This window comes from Centroberyx affinis, unplaced genomic scaffold (assembly GCF_046629955.1).
Source record: "Centroberyx affinis isolate AG114_WGS23_722 - 3 ecotype Tasmania unplaced genomic scaffold, CSIRO-AGI_Caff_v1 ptg002649l_1, whole genome shotgun sequence".
In the NCBI taxonomy this organism is placed as follows: Eukaryota; Metazoa; Chordata; class Actinopteri; order Beryciformes; family Berycidae; genus Centroberyx; species Centroberyx affinis.
In genome coordinates this window covers 264,416-282,934 of record NW_027280841.1, presented here as the reverse complement: position 1 = coordinate 282,934, position 18,519 = coordinate 264,416, and the positions used below count along the sequence as shown (strand labels likewise).

The window sequence follows — 18,519 nt, the reverse complement described above, 5'->3', positions numbered from 1 at the left end:
CATATAATGTCCATCTGTACTCAATACATTAGAAGTTGTACTGAAAAGGAACCATGTGCAGAATGTAAAAGCAGCAGTCATATCACCTCTGCAAAATGTTTAGTGTTTTGAAGCCTGTGCATATCAGACTGTTGTGAGAACCCACCTGAAAAAGCCCTTGACCCATTTTGGGGTCCCAACCCAGCCAGGATCTGGAGCACTCATATATCTGGAGCGTCATATATCCTGGATTGTTGAAACAGAGTTAGGCTGTGTTGTTTGCAGAATTTTCTAAAAAGGGCATATAAAACTAAAACGAGTGCTGATCCTGGACTAGTTTTGCTCCTATAAGTCATTGTAGTGTTTAGATTATCATTAACTGAGCAGCAAGCTTTGATCAGCGCTCCCATCCTGAGCATCTGTATAAATACAGCCCCTGGGTTTTATTATACTTTATGTTACATATATGAACTGGTGTGACGTCTGAATTTATATTACGCAATGAGTTACACCCCCCACCCCCCTCCTCCCTGTCTCAGCGGCCCAGAAGCTGTGCCACCTGCTAGGGATGAATGTGATGGAGTTCACTCGAGCCATCCTCTCCCCGAGGATCAAAGTGGGACGAGACTATGTCCAGAAGGCTCAGACCAAAGAACAGGTAAAACTGTCAAAGCTGGATGACGGCTGCATTCCAGATTTATTTTTGCAGGTGTGAAATTAATGAAAAACACATCAAACCTGAAAAAAAGACAATTTCATTAGATTTTTTTTAATGTTTTATCTTCCTGATGTAGTCCACAAGTTCAACACATGGGTCAGTGGATTACAAGAATATGTATAGATTATCAGGGTTTTGTTTTTTCTTGACTGTAGCCCATGGTTTAGACCTGTAACACACACACCACTGCAGCAACGTTGTTTATATTCTCATATTTGTGCTCATGCGGCCATATGGCCCACAGCGCTATCTATTATTCATTCTCTCTCTCATATGGGCAGTCTCCCTGGTTCTTTGTACTCTGTGTCTCCCAAGGCGGACTTTGCCATCGAGGCCCTGGCTAAGGCGACATACGAGCGTCTGTTCCGCTGGCTGGTGCACCGCATCAACAAGGCTCTGGACAGGACCAAGCGCCAGGGGGCCTCCTTCATCGGCATCCTGGATATAGCTGGCTTTGAGATCTTTGAGGTGCTGATTGTGTTGCTTAAACAGGAACAAACTTAATAATCCTATGTTTGTTTCCTTCACACATGGACAAAACGTAACCCGAGTGAGGCTTGTCTGATCATTCGATTTTTTATTCGTTTGATCAATTTGTGCAGATAAAATAACAAAAAATTTGATAATATAAACACCAGATGCATTGAGTGTTTCATCAACCTGTTTCTCTCTCTCCTTCCAGCTGAACTCCTTTGAGCAGCTGTGTATCAACTACACCAATGAGAAGCTGCAGCAGCTCTTCAACCACACCATGTTCATCCTGGAGCAGGAGGAGTACCAGAGGGAGGGCATCGAGTGGAGCTTCATCGACTTCGGCCTCGACCTGCAGCCCTGCATCGACCTCATCGAGAGGCCGGTCGGTGTCTTTTGTGTGTGTGTGTGTGTGTGTGTGTGTGTGTGTTTGTTTGTGTACGTACATGTGTAACAAAATCTGTCCTCTCTCTGCACCTGTGGCTGCAGACCAACCCCCCTGGTATTCTCGCGCTGCTGGATGAGGAGTGCTGGTTCCCCAAGGCCACAGACAAGACCTTCGTAGACAAGGTGCTGCAGGAGCAGGGAACGCACGCCAAGTTCCAGAAACCACGGCAGCTCAAGGACAAAGCCGACTTCTGCATCATCCACTATGCAGGGAGGGTATGTTCTCCAGGCCTATTAAGCTGTCTTCCATTCTCAATAGTCCCATACTCCCATACTCCTGGGCATGCTAGCTCTGTGGTTGCCATGGATTCCTAGCATGGGTGTTATCAACCAGCCTGCTTGTTTTGAATGTGTAAGTATGCTACTTCTCCTAGAAGACTGGAGGCCTGCAACTAATGCTTATTTTCATTATTGATTATTTTTTCAATCAATCAATTAATCATTTAGTCTATAAAATGTCCAAAATAATGGCAAATGCCCATCACAAGCTACCAGAGCTCAAAGTGATTCTTAAAATTGCTTACTGACCAGCAGCCAAAAACACCCCAAAGTATTCATTTTATAATGATATGAAACAGAGAAAAGCAAGTAAATCTTTACATTTGTGAGGCCAGCAAGTGTTTGGTATTATTACTAGATAAATTACATAAAAGATGAATTATCAAAATTATAATTGATTAATTTTCTGTCAGTCGATTAACCAATTAATTGTGTCAGCACTAGAAATGGAAAGTAGGCCAAAAAAATTGTTAGGAAGAGATAAAAAAATTTTTGGAATCACTGCAACTGCTCTGTTCACTTTTCCCATATTGAACCTGAGCCACAGGTTTCTAGTTCTTGGGTCTCTTCCACAGGACCAGACCCTTGTTGCCTCACTAGGTCACATCTTTTCATTCTTTTTAAAAAAAAAACCCATTACTGCTACTCATGTGCCCTTAATGGCCTCACATCCTTCCATGTTCTCTGTCTGTCCTGTCCTGTGTTTTGCAGCCTTCCTTGGCTGTAGCTCCTCTGAAAGCGTAGTTAACCAGGTCATTGCCTCAGCACAATAGCCCGGTTGTCTTACCGCTGCTGTAGGAAGCCCACATCTGGTTCGCATTGGTGTGAGACTGACTCCACGCTGCCCGGCGGTTACATAACGGAGGTTTTCAACTTTCACCTTCGTGCGGTGGTTTGCCATCTGTAGAGTGGAGACGATACTCCAGAGCATTCCAGAGAAAACTCTGAAAGCTAAAATCATCCTTCAAATGATGGTTTAATTAGATTTACCTGGCTCTTTCTCTCTTTCTTGCACATGTGTATGGACACACACACACACACACACACACACACACACACACACACACACACACAAGAAGAGTAGAGCACATCAGTCAGTCATACCTAACCTGAGACCCGCACCTGAACCTTATCATGACAAACAGGTTAAAACCAAACATTCAGTCAGATATTAAAATGTATCCAGTATTCAGTACTGGAGCCAGCATTAAATTTGAACTTAATCAAATAAATCTTGCATGACAGAGTGACACTGAAGTGGAAAATAAGTGCAAACATTGTGAGTTTTCCTTTCCAGGACTCTGATGGAACCCATATGGAGATGTTAGCCTTCGTATCTTAGGTTGCCCCCGTGTCAATTACCTGTTCGTTTATACACTAATCCACTGCTCTGCATACAGTGTGAGATGTTTGACAAGCGCATGAAATTCATAATCATGTCACAGAGACTAATCCCATCAACACACTACAGTACAGTAAGTAGTTATTTGGAAATACTATTAGACCCAGATCTGGCTGTCACTGAAGGAGTACCAGACAGACTGTTACAAACAGGTGGAGGAACAGACCAGCACCCTTTACCTCAGACACTGAAAGACAATCTTTTGAAAGTGTGATGGGAAAGTTGGGAAGACTACTTGGTGTAGCGTCCGTGTCAGAAAAAGGTGAACAGGTGCTTGGTGGATTATGTTCAACTAAATTTGGCCACAAAACTTTTGGAAATTGTTTCTCTTACTTGCATAACATTGTGATAGGTAGCAATTCCAAAAAAAAGGGGTCAGAGGCGCTGTGTATTGCATTTAAAAGCCTTTAAGTCACATGGGAAAGTATTAAAAACATGATAAAACTACATACAGGCCTTCGTCAGGGTATTTTTAAAGCATTTCTGTGCCATCACACAGTATAGAGACCTGAGTGTCATACATACAGCATACATATAGCAAAGGTCATGATGATATTTGATATGATGCTGTGAGCTCATATTCAATCCACTAGGATCCACTAAGATGCTCTTTAAACTTACAGTAAATCTTGCAGTGTTTCCTCGGTAACCAAGTGCAGCAGAGGCAGAATGGTAATTTTTGGTTTTAGTTCCTCATCTGCGCCTGTTTTGGTCGTAGTTCAGGTTGCCACAGTAAAATTATTCTCAGTTATATAATTTATTATGATGAAAGTACAATTTCGAAACACTGACCCTATACTTCTGAGAGGTTTTTGAGGGCAGCTGAGCTAAATTCTAACATTTGGTTGCACAATGGCTGAATTTAATGCTGACAAAACGCTGTCTCCTCAGGTGGACTACAAGGCTGATGAGTGGCTGATGAAGAACATGGACCCCCTGAATGACAACGTGGCCACGCTGCTGCACCAGTCGGCCGACAAGTTTGTGGCCGAGCTCTGGAAAGACGGTGAGTCTCTGAACACATCAGCACTGCGGGATTTTACAAAAAAGTTTTGTCTTGCGAAGAGCATTACAAGTCAGTGAATCTCCATTTTGATGCAGAAGTGGAAGTATCTTCTCTCATCTATCAGACCTCATGTCTGAATCACATCCAACAGTCTGCTTCATGGTTTCTCTAATGTGGGATGAGTGTTGCCAGTCAAAACAGCGAGCGTAACAGAGGTAAACCAGAGCCAGAAGACTTTTCCCTTATAGCTGAATGACTAATTAATTGCTCATATTTTTCCCTCCAGAGAGCACACATTGTTTATGTTTTGAAGAGATCAAATAAAAGCCACGGTCACTGAATTTTTTTTTTTTTTTTGTAATTTCACATTCATTTATTTTGATAGAATTACAGACGGGCCAAATGGAAAGGCAAAGGATTGTGTAACTCTTCCTGGACTAATCTTTCTTCTTATTAATGATCAGCTATGATAACCCAATGCTAGCCTGCAATAATAGTAATGCTTTGGTAATGTGCATGGAATATTCCACTGTTAACTCCTCTTTTTCTTTTTATGCAGTGTACATTTAACCAGTGCTTGTGAAAGTTTGTGGGAGTGTGTTATGTGTGTGTGTGAGTGTATGTGTGTTTCTCTGTCTGCATGTCTCCTAAAAAAAAAGTTATTCTGAGGCTGTTTCTTCTTCTCTTCTCTTTCTGTGTCTCTGTCTCTGTGGCTGTAGACATTCAGACGTTTCAGAGAGCCTCTTTCTATGACAATGTGTCTGGGCTCCATGAAGCTCCAGGTGAATGATAACAACACTCACTCTAATGTAACCCCCCTCCCCCCCCCGTGGGGCTCAGTGGTCCGCTGCCCCGTCATGGCTGCACTCTGCACCCCTCTGGCTTTGCATGGCTCCTCTGTCCTTGTACTCTAGACTCCTGATACTAAAAGTTTTCATTGTTCCATCAATGCTGGTGGCTTAATGCTGCTCTTGGAGGGTTAATGTGCCAACTTCCTATTGCTTGAATATTAAGCCAGGTAAGGCATTGCTTCTTGTTTTTATGCAAAGAATAAGGTGTAGTTGGGCCTATATTCGATATTATTGAATATAGTGATATTTCATGTATATCGCATTATTTTCTGTGATATTGAATATCGCTATTCTAGGCTATTGATATTACTAATAACCTAGAAATTTGATGGAATTTAAGAGAAATAAAATGAAATACCGAAAAAAAGACCCCCCCCCCAAATATTGCCTATCACACAATGGAAATAAAAAAAAAGAGAGTAATAAAATTGTTGATCTGATATATTATATATATTGTCCCATTATGTCCCCCAGAATTTTTGCTTGGTGGGGTTGGAAAGATCTTTAAAGAAGCTTTTAGGCCATTGTACACATTTCCCCACTGAAACTGATGCAAACAGAAGTCTTTAGGTGGGCCAGGGGAGATGCTGCCATACCTAAAAAGGGCAAATACTCACTATCTTCTACACCATCGATATACATTGCAGTAGTGAGCAGGTCTTGAATAAATCCACTGAGGCGGCTCTATTTTAGGACATCCCAACATCTACATCCTCTAAATGCATATAGCACTTACCTACAGGCTGGACCCCGAGGGCCTGGGCTGACAGCAGGGAGATGGATAGACACCGCAGCCTCCAAACAGCACATTTTTCAGGACCACTGTTGGATCCAGAGTTGATTTAAGCTCCTGCTTACTTAGCGCTGGAATTTATAATCTGTTTGACATGAACTGGGGCCAGGGTGGAATATTTGGGTAACCTGTGCGCCAGATATCTGATCCAACTCTGTGTCATTAATCTTCTTTTATTAAAAGATGAGGGGACACACAAGTAAACAGAGGGCTGTAGTGTCGCCATATTGTCGTCCAGTTGCAGATTTAGCAGAGAAGATATTATTTGGATCGTGTTCTTGACTTGAGCAGAAGTCATTCAATAGTTAAAGAGGAATTTCACCAAAATTGCCATTGATGTTGTTATTCTGCAAAAGTAAAAAAGAAAGTAAAGTTGTTTTGCAAGTTTTTATTTATTAGCTCTCCTAGTGATACAGTGCAATTGTACATCATCGAAATTGTATTGCCTGAGATGGTTCCCATAATTATATAATTATTTTTCTTCAATTTCATAATTCTAGATATTTAATAAAGATATGAAATTTACTCTCCATTGTCTTTTCCCACAGTCTGAGGCAACGCAGTTTGTTGATGTCAACGGATTGTTTTTTCTTTGATCTTGAATGTTCCTTTGCCAAAACTCATAAAACAACTGGAAAGAAAAAAAGTCTAAATGTCAATTTTGATTGAATTATCCTTTAATAATGGAATGCCTTTGTAAAGTGGCCTATTTAAATTGAAGGACATGTTTTGTTGAAGAACTCAGTAAGTCTCATCCTCTGCCATCAGTATTTATACTTTTCTATTGTGTAATTTTTCACCATTGGACATATTTATATTTGGCTGGCAGAGTAATTTCTCATCATAAGTTATACATTAGTTCTTTAACTATATAAGGAGTCATTTTGACACGCATATACACGCTTACTTTCTAAACCAGTGGATAATTTTTTTGTGTCCTAAAATGGAGACATGATTAGACTGGAGGGAAACTTATCACAGGGGACATCGAATATAACATTCTGCCATCTGCATCTGCCATCTGGTATTAAAAAGGAAACTGACTGATTGGGCCGTTAGCTTGCCTGTATAGCCATAAGAAGATTATTGTTGTTGCTGTATTTGGAATGAAAGCTGACGAAAGGATCAGTTGCTCCAAAGGCATCTGATCAGAAGGGAATCACATAAAGAGATTGATGAAAACTACTAAGCAGGATGTTTGATTAGATTTTTGATTTGGCAAAAAGGAATAGACAGGTTAAAATATTCATGTACATGCATATCTGCACCTAGAGGATAACACATGAAAGTATTACAAGCATATTCAAGCATATACAAGCATACTCATTCACTCTGTCTTTCATAGAGAACAAATTTATCAGAATGAAACAAATCATACATATTGTTTGTTGTCATTCTAGCTCCTGTTATAGACTTAAGGCAGCAATTAATACACTTATGGAATAAACTGTCAACCCCTCCTGTCCTGGCAATCTACTTCAGTGCTGTATGTTTCATGTTAAAGGGATCATCGTCTTGTCTTAGCTGCATTTTGTAGCCCACTGCTGTTTGATTGGACCAAATGCAATGAGTTCTTTGAGCCAGATCAGGTAGAGTGGTTTAAAACCATTTCTGAACAAAGTCCTTTGCTGGGAGTGAGAAACCAGTTTAGCCCATATAACTAAATTTGCTGATGGTCACTGGTCACAGTCGGTAAGACTGTTCTCAAGTCAGCAGGAACAATCATCATCTGTCTTCAGTGTCACAAAATTTGAAAAGAGCAAGTCACCTTTTATTGGCAAGGCTTCCCGACAAATATCCACATTGGATTAAAATGTCAATAAAAGATGTATGAATGGAGCTCATTGTGTGGGTTTTGCTCTTTTCTACCTTGATGTACCTTACCTTGATGTACTCATATACATATAGCTGTCAGTGAGTATCATATCAGTAGTATCATATCAGTCAATTACCTCTGTATCCCTCCATTAATATTATTATTTCTCTCTCTCTCTCTCTCTCTCTCTCTCTCTCTCTCTCTCTCGCGCTCTCTCTCTCTCTCTCTCTCTCTCTCTCTCCACCTATCTATCGCTCCCTCTCTCTCTCTCTCCCTCCGACTCCAGTTGACCGGATAGTGGGTCTGGACCAGGTTGCGGGGATGAACGAGACGGCGTTTGGCGCCGCCTACAAGACCAAGAAGGGCATGTTCCGCACCGTGGGCCAGCTGTACAAGGAGCAGCTGTCCAAGCTGATGGCCACACTGAGGAACACCAACCCCAACTTTGTCCGCTGCATCATCCCCAACCACGAGAAGAGGGTGAGTCGCAAGATGGTCATACTTGCCCTCAGTACCAGCTGACCTCAGAACTGCTCCACCTGTCACTTCTATTTTCTTTCTCGACTATCATTTCTAGAGGTTACTGTAGATTTACTATATCAGGACGCCCTGCTAAACAAAAACAACTGTGACAGAAGCCATAGTGTCTCCTAACAGGGTCAGAAACAGAGAGAGAGAGAGAGAGAAAGAGAGTGCAAGACTTGGGCTTTCTGCCTCCATAAACAACACCTTGGAAAGAGTACAAGAAGTCAAACAATAGAATGGAGATTTATGGGGTCTGTGGGATTGTTAAGCGATGCCTAATGTATTCTGGGGGTGGGCTTTGACGAGATGCACACCACAAATGACGACAAGCCACTGCAGGGTTTGTCAAGGGCACAGATGTTCCTCAGACCCAGATATTGGTCTAGCACGTATAAAGGACTTTTAAAAAACAGATTCAAGGTGAAAAACAAGATGTAAAAATATTTCTAGGAACCAGGTTGCCTAAGGTTATAGTCGAGTCTTCTGTTGACTTTGCCAACACGCCTCCTTATTCATCCTCCTCTTCTTGTTCCCCTTCTTCCTTCTCCTCCCCCAGGCTGGCAAACTGGACCCCCACCTGGTTCTGGACCAGCTGAGGTGCAACGGTGTCCTGGAGGGGATCCGTATCTGCAGACAGGGCTTCCCCAACCGCATCGTCTTCCAGGAGTTCAGACAGCGGTAACGTTCCAATGATTACCATAATGAGATAAATATTGCAGAAATTACATGCACCAGTGTTGAAGGTCTCATCCTCTTTCCACTTTATTGGACATGATGTGTGATTGCCTGAAGCCCAGCAGTAAGTTTTTGCACTAAGTTGATGAAAGATGGATGATGGATCTGGTGTCATCCTGTTCTCTGATATTCTCTGATCCTTTTGAAGACGTTTGATCTCTGCAGAGCTCCACTTGTCACTCAGGAGACAGAGGCCTATGACTCTCTCTCTCTCTCTCTCTCTTCCTATACTCTCAGTCAATATGGAGGTTCACCCGGTGACTCTCTATCCTCATAATGCTCCTCTCTCTCTCTGTTCTGCGTCCAGGTATGAGATCCTCACTCCCAACGCCATTCCCAAGGGCTTCATGGATGGCAAGCAGGCCTGTGAGAGAATGGTAAGGACCTGGGGTCACAGTTTAGTAGGCCTATAGAACAGAAACACTGTCAGTTGTGCCTCAGGGGTCATGAGGACCGCAGTGAAAATACGTTTCTGACTTTATTATGGTGTTCTCATTGATTTTATTTATGAAAAATGAAATGAAATGAATGAAATGAAATAAAACATGAAATAAAATCCAAATGTTGTTTCGATTTCTCAGTAACCCATCTCAAGAAACAAAAGTCATGAAGAAATGTATTGGTGAGCTTACATTAAACATAAACATCATAAACATACTGTAATGTTCACCATTCTGAGATGATTCTGAAGTGATTCACTTGTTAGAGTTTAGGATAGAAAGGATGAGTTCCTATAATAGGCGGTCATGATTAAGACACTTTCTTTCACTCTTTCTTTCAGCTCTCCCTTGTAGCCACCAAACTGGGCTGTTATGCATTAACCCATCTCTTCCGTCCTCCCTCCCTCTCTCTCTCCATCCCTCTGTAGATCCGCGCCCTGGAGTTGGACCCCAACCTGTTCCGTATCGGCCAGAGTAAGATCTTCTTCAGGGCCGGGGTGCTGGCCCACCTGGAGGAGGAGAGGGACCTGAAGATCACTGACATCATCATCTACTTCCAGGCCGTCTGTCGAGGATATCTGGCACGCAAGTGAGTAGTGACTAATGTTGATCTGCCACTGCTATCTTCAGCTGAGAGATACTTAACCCCTTGATTTTTATCCAATGGTCCACAATTTGTATCAATCAATCACAGGACTATAGGGGGAGTCTGTTACACTGAAACTTTGATGTAACAAAAATGCAGATTTTCTACTAGCCTTGTCTCTGTTCCTCTCTCGCTCTAATGCTCCAGGGCCTTTGCTAAGAAGCAGCAGCAGCTGAGCGCCCTGAAGGTTCTGCAGAGGAACTGTGCTGCCTACCTGAAGCTGCGGCACTGGCAATGGTGGAGACTCTTTACCAAGGTGTGTGTGTGCATGTGTGCGCACATGCGTAGATGTGTAAATGTTCACATGTGTACTTTCAAGGGTGTTTATATTCTACTTCAGACCCCATGTGCATCTATAGAGGTCACCAATCTCCTAGCAACCATGGCTGTGCCATTATGGAGGTCCAGTGGAGAATTGGCTAATACCTAAAAAAGATTGTTATTGTGTGGGTGTAGATCTATTCAGTAACGTTAGAAGTAAAATTTGAGTCTGATATGGTGGATTTGTTACTGTGACACAGGAATATCTCGTCTAGTTCCAACCCCAACTCCAAAGGTCTGGAGTCAGTTAACATAAACAAACGGTTGGTTTTGGGCTTTGTTAGCTGGCTAATTGACCAGCAGGCTAATTTATAAATGTTATAAACTGTTAGCCACTAACGCTAGCTTCTCCTAGATACATAACTAGTATGCAAATCAGATATGTTTACAACAAGACAGTGATGGTTAGCTAACCAGATAATTTGCTGACAAACACAAAATCGATCCGATTTATCAGTGGTGAAGTGATTATTTCCCAGTCAAAAACAGCACATAAAGGAACCATGTCTATTGAATTTTCTTGAGAGTTGTATGTTTAGAAAAGTCATCAGCTGTTCACAGCTGCTGTTGCCCAAGAGCTGAAGACCTCCAATATGGCCGCCAGAGGGTGCGTTACATCACCTGAAAGCCTCTCTATCCTTCTGCACCCGCAGGTGAAGCCCCTGCTGCAGGTGACCAGGCAGGAGGAGGAGATGCAGGCTAAAGACGAGGAGCTGGTCAAGGTGAAGGAGAAGCAGACCAAGGTGGAGGGAGAGCTGGTGGAGATGGAGAGGAAACACCAGCAGGTCAGTTACAACCAGAGCCATATTCTGGAGCACTAATGCCAAATGAGTAGAACATACATTTAATTTAGCTTAATTTGAACTATCATACAGAAGATGATGCTCAAAGGACACACATTTTTCATGTGTTTCTCTAGCTAATGGAGGAGAAGAACATCCTAGCAGAGCAGCTGCAGGCGGAGACGGAGCTTTTTGCCGAGGCCGAGGAGATGAGAGCCCGCCTGGCTGCCAAGAAGCAGGAGCTAGAGGAGATCCTCCATGACCTGGAGTCCAGGGTGGAGGAGGAGGAGGAGAGGAACCAGAGCCTGCAGAACGAGAAGAAGAAGATGCAGTCCCACATCCAGGTGTGTCCTAGGGACAGAGCTACAGAATTTCAAAGCTAGAGAAAATGAAATGCAGTATTTATATATTTTCTCTCTTTTACTATACTTTACATCTGTGTTGTGTGTGTAGGACCTGGAGGAACAGTTGGATGAGGAGGAGGCTGCCAGGCAGAAGCTGCAGCTGGAGAAGGTGACAGCTGAGGCCAAAATGAAGAAGTATGAAGAGGACATTTTGCTGCTGGAGGACCAGAACTCCAAGTTCCTCAAGGTGAGAGAGAAGGCTCAAGCTATTGTTAGCCCAGTTAAATTAGCTTAGGGCTTAGGGACGAGTCTGAAGGTCAGGAACAGAGATATATCTCAAACGTTTTGGAAAGATTTTTGTGTGAAAGATTCTAGAGGGTCTTACAGTCACTTGTGAACATTTCTCCTCCACTGCCCATTGAATAGAAGTCTCTGATGGCATGCAGGCCACTTATTGAGAACATAGAAACATCTTGATGATGACTTGAGAGACTTATTGTACACTGACCTCCCTGTCTCTCTCTTCCCTCTTAGGAAAAGAAGCTGCAGGAGGACCGTATCAATGAGATGACGTCTACACTGGCTGAGGAGGAAGAGAAGGCCAAGAACCTGGGCAAGGTCAAGAACAAGCAGGAGATGATGATGGTTGACCTGGAGGGTAAGAGTGTAGAGTAAAATACAGTATGCATCAAAAAAGTGAACTAGAATAAACTTAAAGAGACACTAGTTGGGTAGAAATTCGAGGATACTGTGGACATTTCTACCATTCTAAAATGAAATAGGTTTTCGTGTTGCTCAGTTTAACCATGTTCTCTTCTGTTTTTTTCTAAATTCAGAGCGGCTGAAGAAGGAGGAGAAGACCCGTCAGGAGCTGGAGAAGGCTAAGAGGAAGCTGGACGGGGAGACGTCCGACTTCCAGGACCAGATAGCCGAGCTGCAGGCCCAGATAGAGGAGCTGAAAGTTCAGCTGGCCAAGAAGGAAGAGGAACTACAGGCACTACAGGCTAGGTAGGAGATACTGGGGCCACTGTAGAGGAGGATGGAATAGATCACATTTTTGAAGTACCAGCAGTACTGGTGAGATCAGTTCTCTTTGTTAACCAACAAAGTAATATATAGCTTTAATCTGAGACGGTGTAAACTAAATAGGGATTTTTTTAAATTGAGTTTCAGCACTGAGTCATTGAGATTGTGCTTCACATAGTGACTCAGTCTGGGGCAAGTGCTGCATAGCTGTACAGAGCTGTCATCACACTCTGCTCAGAGACACATTCACACCTGGCATTTTATATGGCACATTTTACTAGACTGACTGCACTCCAGGCAGGTATGCAGCTGTAATCTAATAATCTGGGTGTGAGAAATAGTCTGTGAGCATTTACCATTATTATGCTCCTTAGTCATGACATGGTGCAGGCTGGTCAGACCACCAAGACAAAATTTATTTATTCAGTGGACCTCACTGCGTTGGAATGTGTGTGTGTGTGTGTGTGTGTTTTGTGTGCATGTGCAAGTGTATCTAAGGCCATTCTGATAAGTGGCCTTAAAAACATACAGTTCCATCAAGATCAACTCCAATCAGTCTCCATCCAAAGAAAACTGGAGACATCAACTGCTTTATACAACTATGACTTTGAAAATGTGTCTCTACTGCCACCCAGTGGAGTGTTTATATATAGCATATGTGCTCACTCTAGCATATTGGAGTTGTTTTCTGTTTTGTTTTTTTTTCAAATATAAATAGTGAAGTTGATGCCTATGTATGAATTTCTTTCCAAAGCCTTTGCCTTTCCATCAAGGCAAAGGGCAGCTACTTTAAAGAATCTAAAATATAAGATAGTTTTGATTTGTTTAACACTTTTTGGGTCACTGGATAATTCCATTTGTGTTATTTCACAGTTTTGATGTCTTTACTATTATTCTAAAATGTGGAAAATAGCATAAATAATGTAAAATGAGGTGTGTCCAAACTTTTGACTGGTAGTGTATATCATACACAGTAATGTAAGAGTTACTGTGAAATCGCAGCACAATAACCACACACATCACAGTCACAGCATCACATTATGCATGCAGTATGCATCCACCTGAGATATCTGTGCATGCCCTTCATTGTGTTGTGTGTTTGACAGGGGTGAGGATGAGGTGAGCCAGAAGAACAACGCTCTGAAGCAGGTGAGGGAGCTGCAGGCCCAGCTGTCGGAGCTGCAGGAGGACCTGGAGTCGGAGAAACAGGCCAGGAACAAGGCTGAGAAACTCAAGAGGGACCTGAGCGAAGAGCTGGAGGCCCTGAAGACTGAGCTGGAGGACACGCTGGATACCACCGCCGCCCAGCAGGAGCTCAGGTACTCAGCACTGAGCTCTCCTCTCCTTGACATTTATATTACGGAGAGTGGGGTGTTTAGCCAACAGTCTTATTTAGAGGGTCTTACATCAAGAACGGCAGTAGAATAAGCTTAAATTCATTTATTATCAGAAGAATATGTATTAAACATTCCTGATTCCCTAGAATATCTGTGTTTCAGCAATAGAGAAGCACTAAGTACAGAAAAAACAGCCATTTTTGCTTGTTTCATTTTCTTCTTGGCTTTCAATATATACATATATGTATTGCAAACTCTAACATGTAGGCATGCAATATCATATAGTGTAATTCGGCTTTAAATTTAGAAACTTCCAGTGATGCTTTTATCAACCTTCTCTCCTCTGGCGGATTTCAGCTACCCTCACTATTGATTTTAATAGTACAACATCTCTGGTGCTTCCTATAAACCATATATACCACAATTTTCGTTTTAAATTATACTGTATTTAAGTCGATTTAAGCTATTTAAGAAGTTAACGCTTTCCTGCATCCCTGCTCTCCATAGGACCAAGCGTGAGCAGGAGGTGGCTGAGCTGAAGAAGACCATTGACGAGGAGACTAAGAACCATGAGGCTCAGATCCAGGAGATGAGACAGAGGCACGGCACGGCCCTGGAGGAGCTGTCTGAGCAGCTGGAGCAGGCCAAGAGGGTGACACAGCTGTCCTTAATCTACCTGCTATCACCAGATTATCTTGAAAAGTCCTTAAAGTCTCACCTGATTACAGCAGCTATAAATTTGTTTCACTCCTCATAGCAATGAAGTGTTTCTGATTTGACATCATGACCAAAGTTTCAGTGTTTTCATTCAGTTTATTGAAGCTGATGTAAATACTCAACATTTTAAACAGTCCTGAATATTGTCATAAGCAGAGGTGGACATTTTTCTTACACACTTGATCACTGGTTAGTTCTTCTTAGCCCACATGAGAAAAATCCCCCTCCCTGGACAGAATTTTAATAGGGTCTGATTGAAATGCCATGGAGATGGAAGGAAAACAAAGCCAGCAGGTTGGTGCCCAAAATCCAGGCCAAAAGGGATTCTGACTGATACTAATAATTCATTTACTTTCATATACACAAAACCATCCATTTATTTATGTTAATAAGTTATGGTAGGGCACTTTAATCAAATAAAATGACTGCAGAATTCGCAGACTTTCCACACAGATTTCCTGACAGGTTTAGGCCATGTCATAGGTAAGCATTGTCTGATGTCTGTTCTTTGCTATGTCTATAGTTCAAAGCTAACCTGGAGAAGACCAAGCAGAGCCAGGAGAGCGCCAACAAGGAGCTGGCCAGCGAGGTGAAGGGCCTGCAGCAGGCAAAGACAGACTCCGAACACAAGAGGAAGAAACTGGAAAGTCAGCTGCAGGAGTTCATGGCCAGAGTCACCGAGGGAGAGAGGACCAAGGGAGAGCTGGCCGACCGCACACACAAACTACAGGTCGGTGGGGCTGAGTGGAGTGCAGATACTGTATTGCAAACATGCATTCATTAATACAATTAAATCATTCCCAACAAGAGGATTATTGCAACCAAAAAGGCTTCATTTTTGTTTTCTCAAAAATTGTGATGCAATTTGAGGAATTTTAGGTGTTTTGTGCTTAAAATTAAGGGAATTGTCAAGGAAAAAATAGTACCAAAGTAACACTAAAGAGATCCTGAAAAAATTCAATTTTTATAACCACTTCAAGTAAAAAACTGCTTCAACTACTACAACTAGCACAGTAAGCGCCAAATAGAATCGGTCCATTTGAATTTGTTTCATGATTATAAAACTATAATCACTATAATTTCATTTTTGAAAAATTGCTCATTTATGTTTGAGGCAGGCTTTGCGTTCTTCTGACGAACAGTATGCAAACCAAAGGCTCATGATAAATGGAAACTGTAATAGTGCAGGTTAAATGAAAAACAACAAAGTTTTACACCTGTAGCTGTGAATAAAATTGACATATGAAACTTCAACTCATTGTCATGTGAGTCATCCTCAATTTCCTTCCTTTCAAAAGCTCCACTACAAAGTTATTAGTTGTATAAGTGCAGTTTGATTGGACCTTTTTATGCAAAAAAAATTGTTGATTGGCCAAAATTACAAGCGTTCTGTTTATTTGGCCATGTCATGCAGAAAAATTGCAGTGATTTTGTAAAATTTCAAGCTCCTGCAAATACTGTAGTGATTGGATGAATTTGCATTAATTATTGGGATAGCTAACTAAATCACAAACAAACAAACACACGGGGCATACATACACAGACATGACACCAAGACACAATAAGTACAAATACACACACACACACACACACACACACACACACACTTACACTTCCTTTTACACAGACACAAAGATTCCTTTGCATTGCTTCTTTAATTTTTATTTTGTTAAAAATACTTGATATTGATAACCTGGTCTTAACCATTGTACCCCTCTCTGTACAGACTGAGTTGGACAATGTGTCCACCTTGTTGGAGGATGCAGAGAGAAAGGTGATCAAGACGGCCAAGGACGCTACTGGACTAGAGAGTCAGCTACAAGACACACAGGTGACAATTTTGTCATATTTTGAGAAAGTTTGGGTTTTAATCACCAAACTAAATTTCTTGGATCTCTTCTGGAAATCAAACTTAACAATATTCATGATCATTCAATATTTTTATGTTGTATTGTTCAAAATTAGATTACATTATTGATTGTGCTGACATATTGCACTCGACTCTGTGTGTGTGTGTGTGTGTGTGTGTGTGTGTGTGTGTGTGTGTAGGAGCTGCTCCAAGAGGAGACCCGTCAGAAGCTGAACCTGAGCAGCCGTATCCGCCAGCTGGAGGAGGAGAAGAACGCTCTGCAGGAGCAGCAGGAGGAGGACGAGGAGGCCCGCAAGAACCTGGAGAAACAGCTCCTGACGCTGCAGGCCCAGGTAGGACGGTGTGGTAGGACTACATGGAGATGTGAGAGACTGCGCTCTGCAACACACACACACACAAGGATTTTTTCAATCCCACAAGTATAAAAAGTTCTGTCATTATGAATCTGAACGATCATGGTTGTCTGATGAATCCCTCCTCCTATTTGCTTGTCTGTAGCTGGTGGATACCAAGAAGAAGCTCGAGGATGACGTTGGAACGATGGACGGCCTGGAGGAGACGAAGAAGAAGCTGCAGAAGGACATGGAGCTGACCAGCCAGCGTCTGGAGGAGAAGACCATCGCCTTTGAAAAGATGGAGAAGACCAAGACCCGTCTGCAGCAGGAGCTGGACGATCTGACCGTGGACCTGGATCACCAGAGACAGATCGTCTCCAGCCTGGAGAAGAAGCAGAAGAAGTTTGACCAGGTGGGAGCTCACATTATTGGAGATATATAGAAGTTTGAGTAGAGTTCCCATCCTCAAAGACATATTTTAACCTTGTCACATCATCACAAAATACCAATCCCCGATACCAATCCCCTCCCTCTCTAGATGCTGGCTGAGGAGAAGAGCATCTCGGCTCGCTATGCAGAGGAGCGCGACCGTGCCGAAGCGGAGGCCAGGGAGAAGGAGACCAAGGCTCTGTCCATGACCAGAGCTCTGGACGAGGCCCTGGAGGCCAAGGAGGAGCTGGAGAGGGCCAACAAGCAGCTGCGCGCCGAGATGGAGGATCTGATGAGCTCCAAGGACGATGTGGGCAAGAACGTGAGTGTTCAGATGGATGGATTAGAGCAACTTTCCCCAGTGTCCTATTTTCACTTCATCACAGCAGAGGGAAACATTTAAACACAGGCTCACTAGCATCCTCTGACTCTCTCGTCCCCACCAGGTGCACGAGCTGGAGAAGTCCAAGCGTACTCTGGAGCAGCAGCTGGAGGAGATGAGGACCCAGCTGGAGGAGCTGGAGGACGAGCTGCAGGCCACGGAGGACGCCAAGCTGCGTCTGGAGGTCAACATGCAGGCCATGAAGGCCCAGTATGAGCGGGACCTGCAGGGCCGCGACGACCAGAATGACGAGAAGAAGAGAGCGCTGGTCAAACAGGTGCAGAACAAGCTGCTGATTCTGCACTTAGCATAAAAATAACCTATTGTTGGCAACATTTCAGCAAGCAGAGCATTTTCAAAACTGCATTTTTGTATTTTTAAGCGTAGTGAGATAGGAATATCTCCTCTCATTGTTCCCTTCCCATAATTCTCACCCCCTTGTACTGGCTCCTCCCCCAAGGTGCGAGAGATGGAGGCAGAGTTGGAGGATGAGAGGAAGCAGAGGGCGCTGGCTGTGGCTGCGAAGAAGAAGCTGGAAATGGATCTGAAGGATGTAGAGGGTCAGATAGAAGGAGCCAACAAGGCTAGAGACGAGGCCATCAAACAGCTGCGCAAGTTACAGGTAAGGATTTCATGCTCATACTTGAATCAGTTTGTGCATATATCAGCACTAAGCAGTCATTCTCAACAAATGTATTGTCTCCTCCAGGCCCAAATGAAAGACTACCAGAGGGAGTTGGAGGACGCAAGGGCTTCCAGAGATGAGATTTTCGCCCAGTCCAAGGAGAATGAGAAGAAACTCAAGAGTCTCGAGGCTGAGATTCTGCAGCTGCATGAGGTACAGGACAGCGGGACGGTCCTGATCCTT

General features: G+C 43.0%; 1 protein-coding gene across 3 annotated transcripts in view; it reads left to right on the top strand.

Moving 5' to 3' along the window:
- LOC139657265 (myosin-10-like) overlaps nt 1–18,519 on the top strand; it is a 60,489-nt gene that overhangs the window by 38,508 nt on the left and 3,462 nt on the right. For 2 of the 3 annotated variants that reach the window (XM_071535041.1, XM_071535040.1), the window contains 25 exons: nt 519–637; nt 1,013–1,165; nt 1,380–1,553; nt 1,658–1,831; nt 4,188–4,302; nt 8,049–8,242; nt 8,844–8,965; nt 9,330–9,399; nt 9,891–10,051; nt 10,256–10,364; nt 11,083–11,214; nt 11,349–11,555; nt 11,665–11,802; nt 12,090–12,213; nt 12,392–12,563; nt 13,688–13,900; nt 14,426–14,570; nt 15,159–15,365; nt 16,362–16,466; nt 16,685–16,837; nt 17,004–17,252; nt 17,379–17,591; nt 17,716–17,928; nt 18,112–18,273; nt 18,361–18,489. In XM_071535041.1, the coding sequence (XP_071391142.1) occupies nt 519–637; nt 1,013–1,165; nt 1,380–1,553; nt 1,658–1,831; nt 4,188–4,302; nt 8,049–8,242; nt 8,844–8,965; nt 9,330–9,399; nt 9,891–10,051; nt 10,256–10,364; nt 11,083–11,214; nt 11,349–11,555; nt 11,665–11,802; nt 12,090–12,213; nt 12,392–12,563; nt 13,688–13,900; nt 14,426–14,570; nt 15,159–15,365; nt 16,362–16,466; nt 16,685–16,837; nt 17,004–17,252; nt 17,379–17,591; nt 17,716–17,928; nt 18,112–18,273; nt 18,361–18,489 (3,953 nt within the window). Of the gene's footprint in view, nt 1–518; nt 638–1,012; nt 1,166–1,379; nt 1,554–1,657; nt 1,832–4,187; nt 4,303–5,021; nt 5,085–8,048; nt 8,243–8,843; nt 8,966–9,329; nt 9,400–9,890; nt 10,052–10,255; nt 10,365–11,082; nt 11,215–11,348; nt 11,556–11,664; nt 11,803–12,089; nt 12,214–12,391; nt 12,564–13,687; nt 13,901–14,425; nt 14,571–15,158; nt 15,366–16,361; nt 16,467–16,684; nt 16,838–17,003; nt 17,253–17,378; nt 17,592–17,715; nt 17,929–18,111; nt 18,274–18,360; nt 18,490–18,519 lie in introns of all 3 variants that reach the window. The other variant, XM_071535039.1, reaches the window with a different exon arrangement.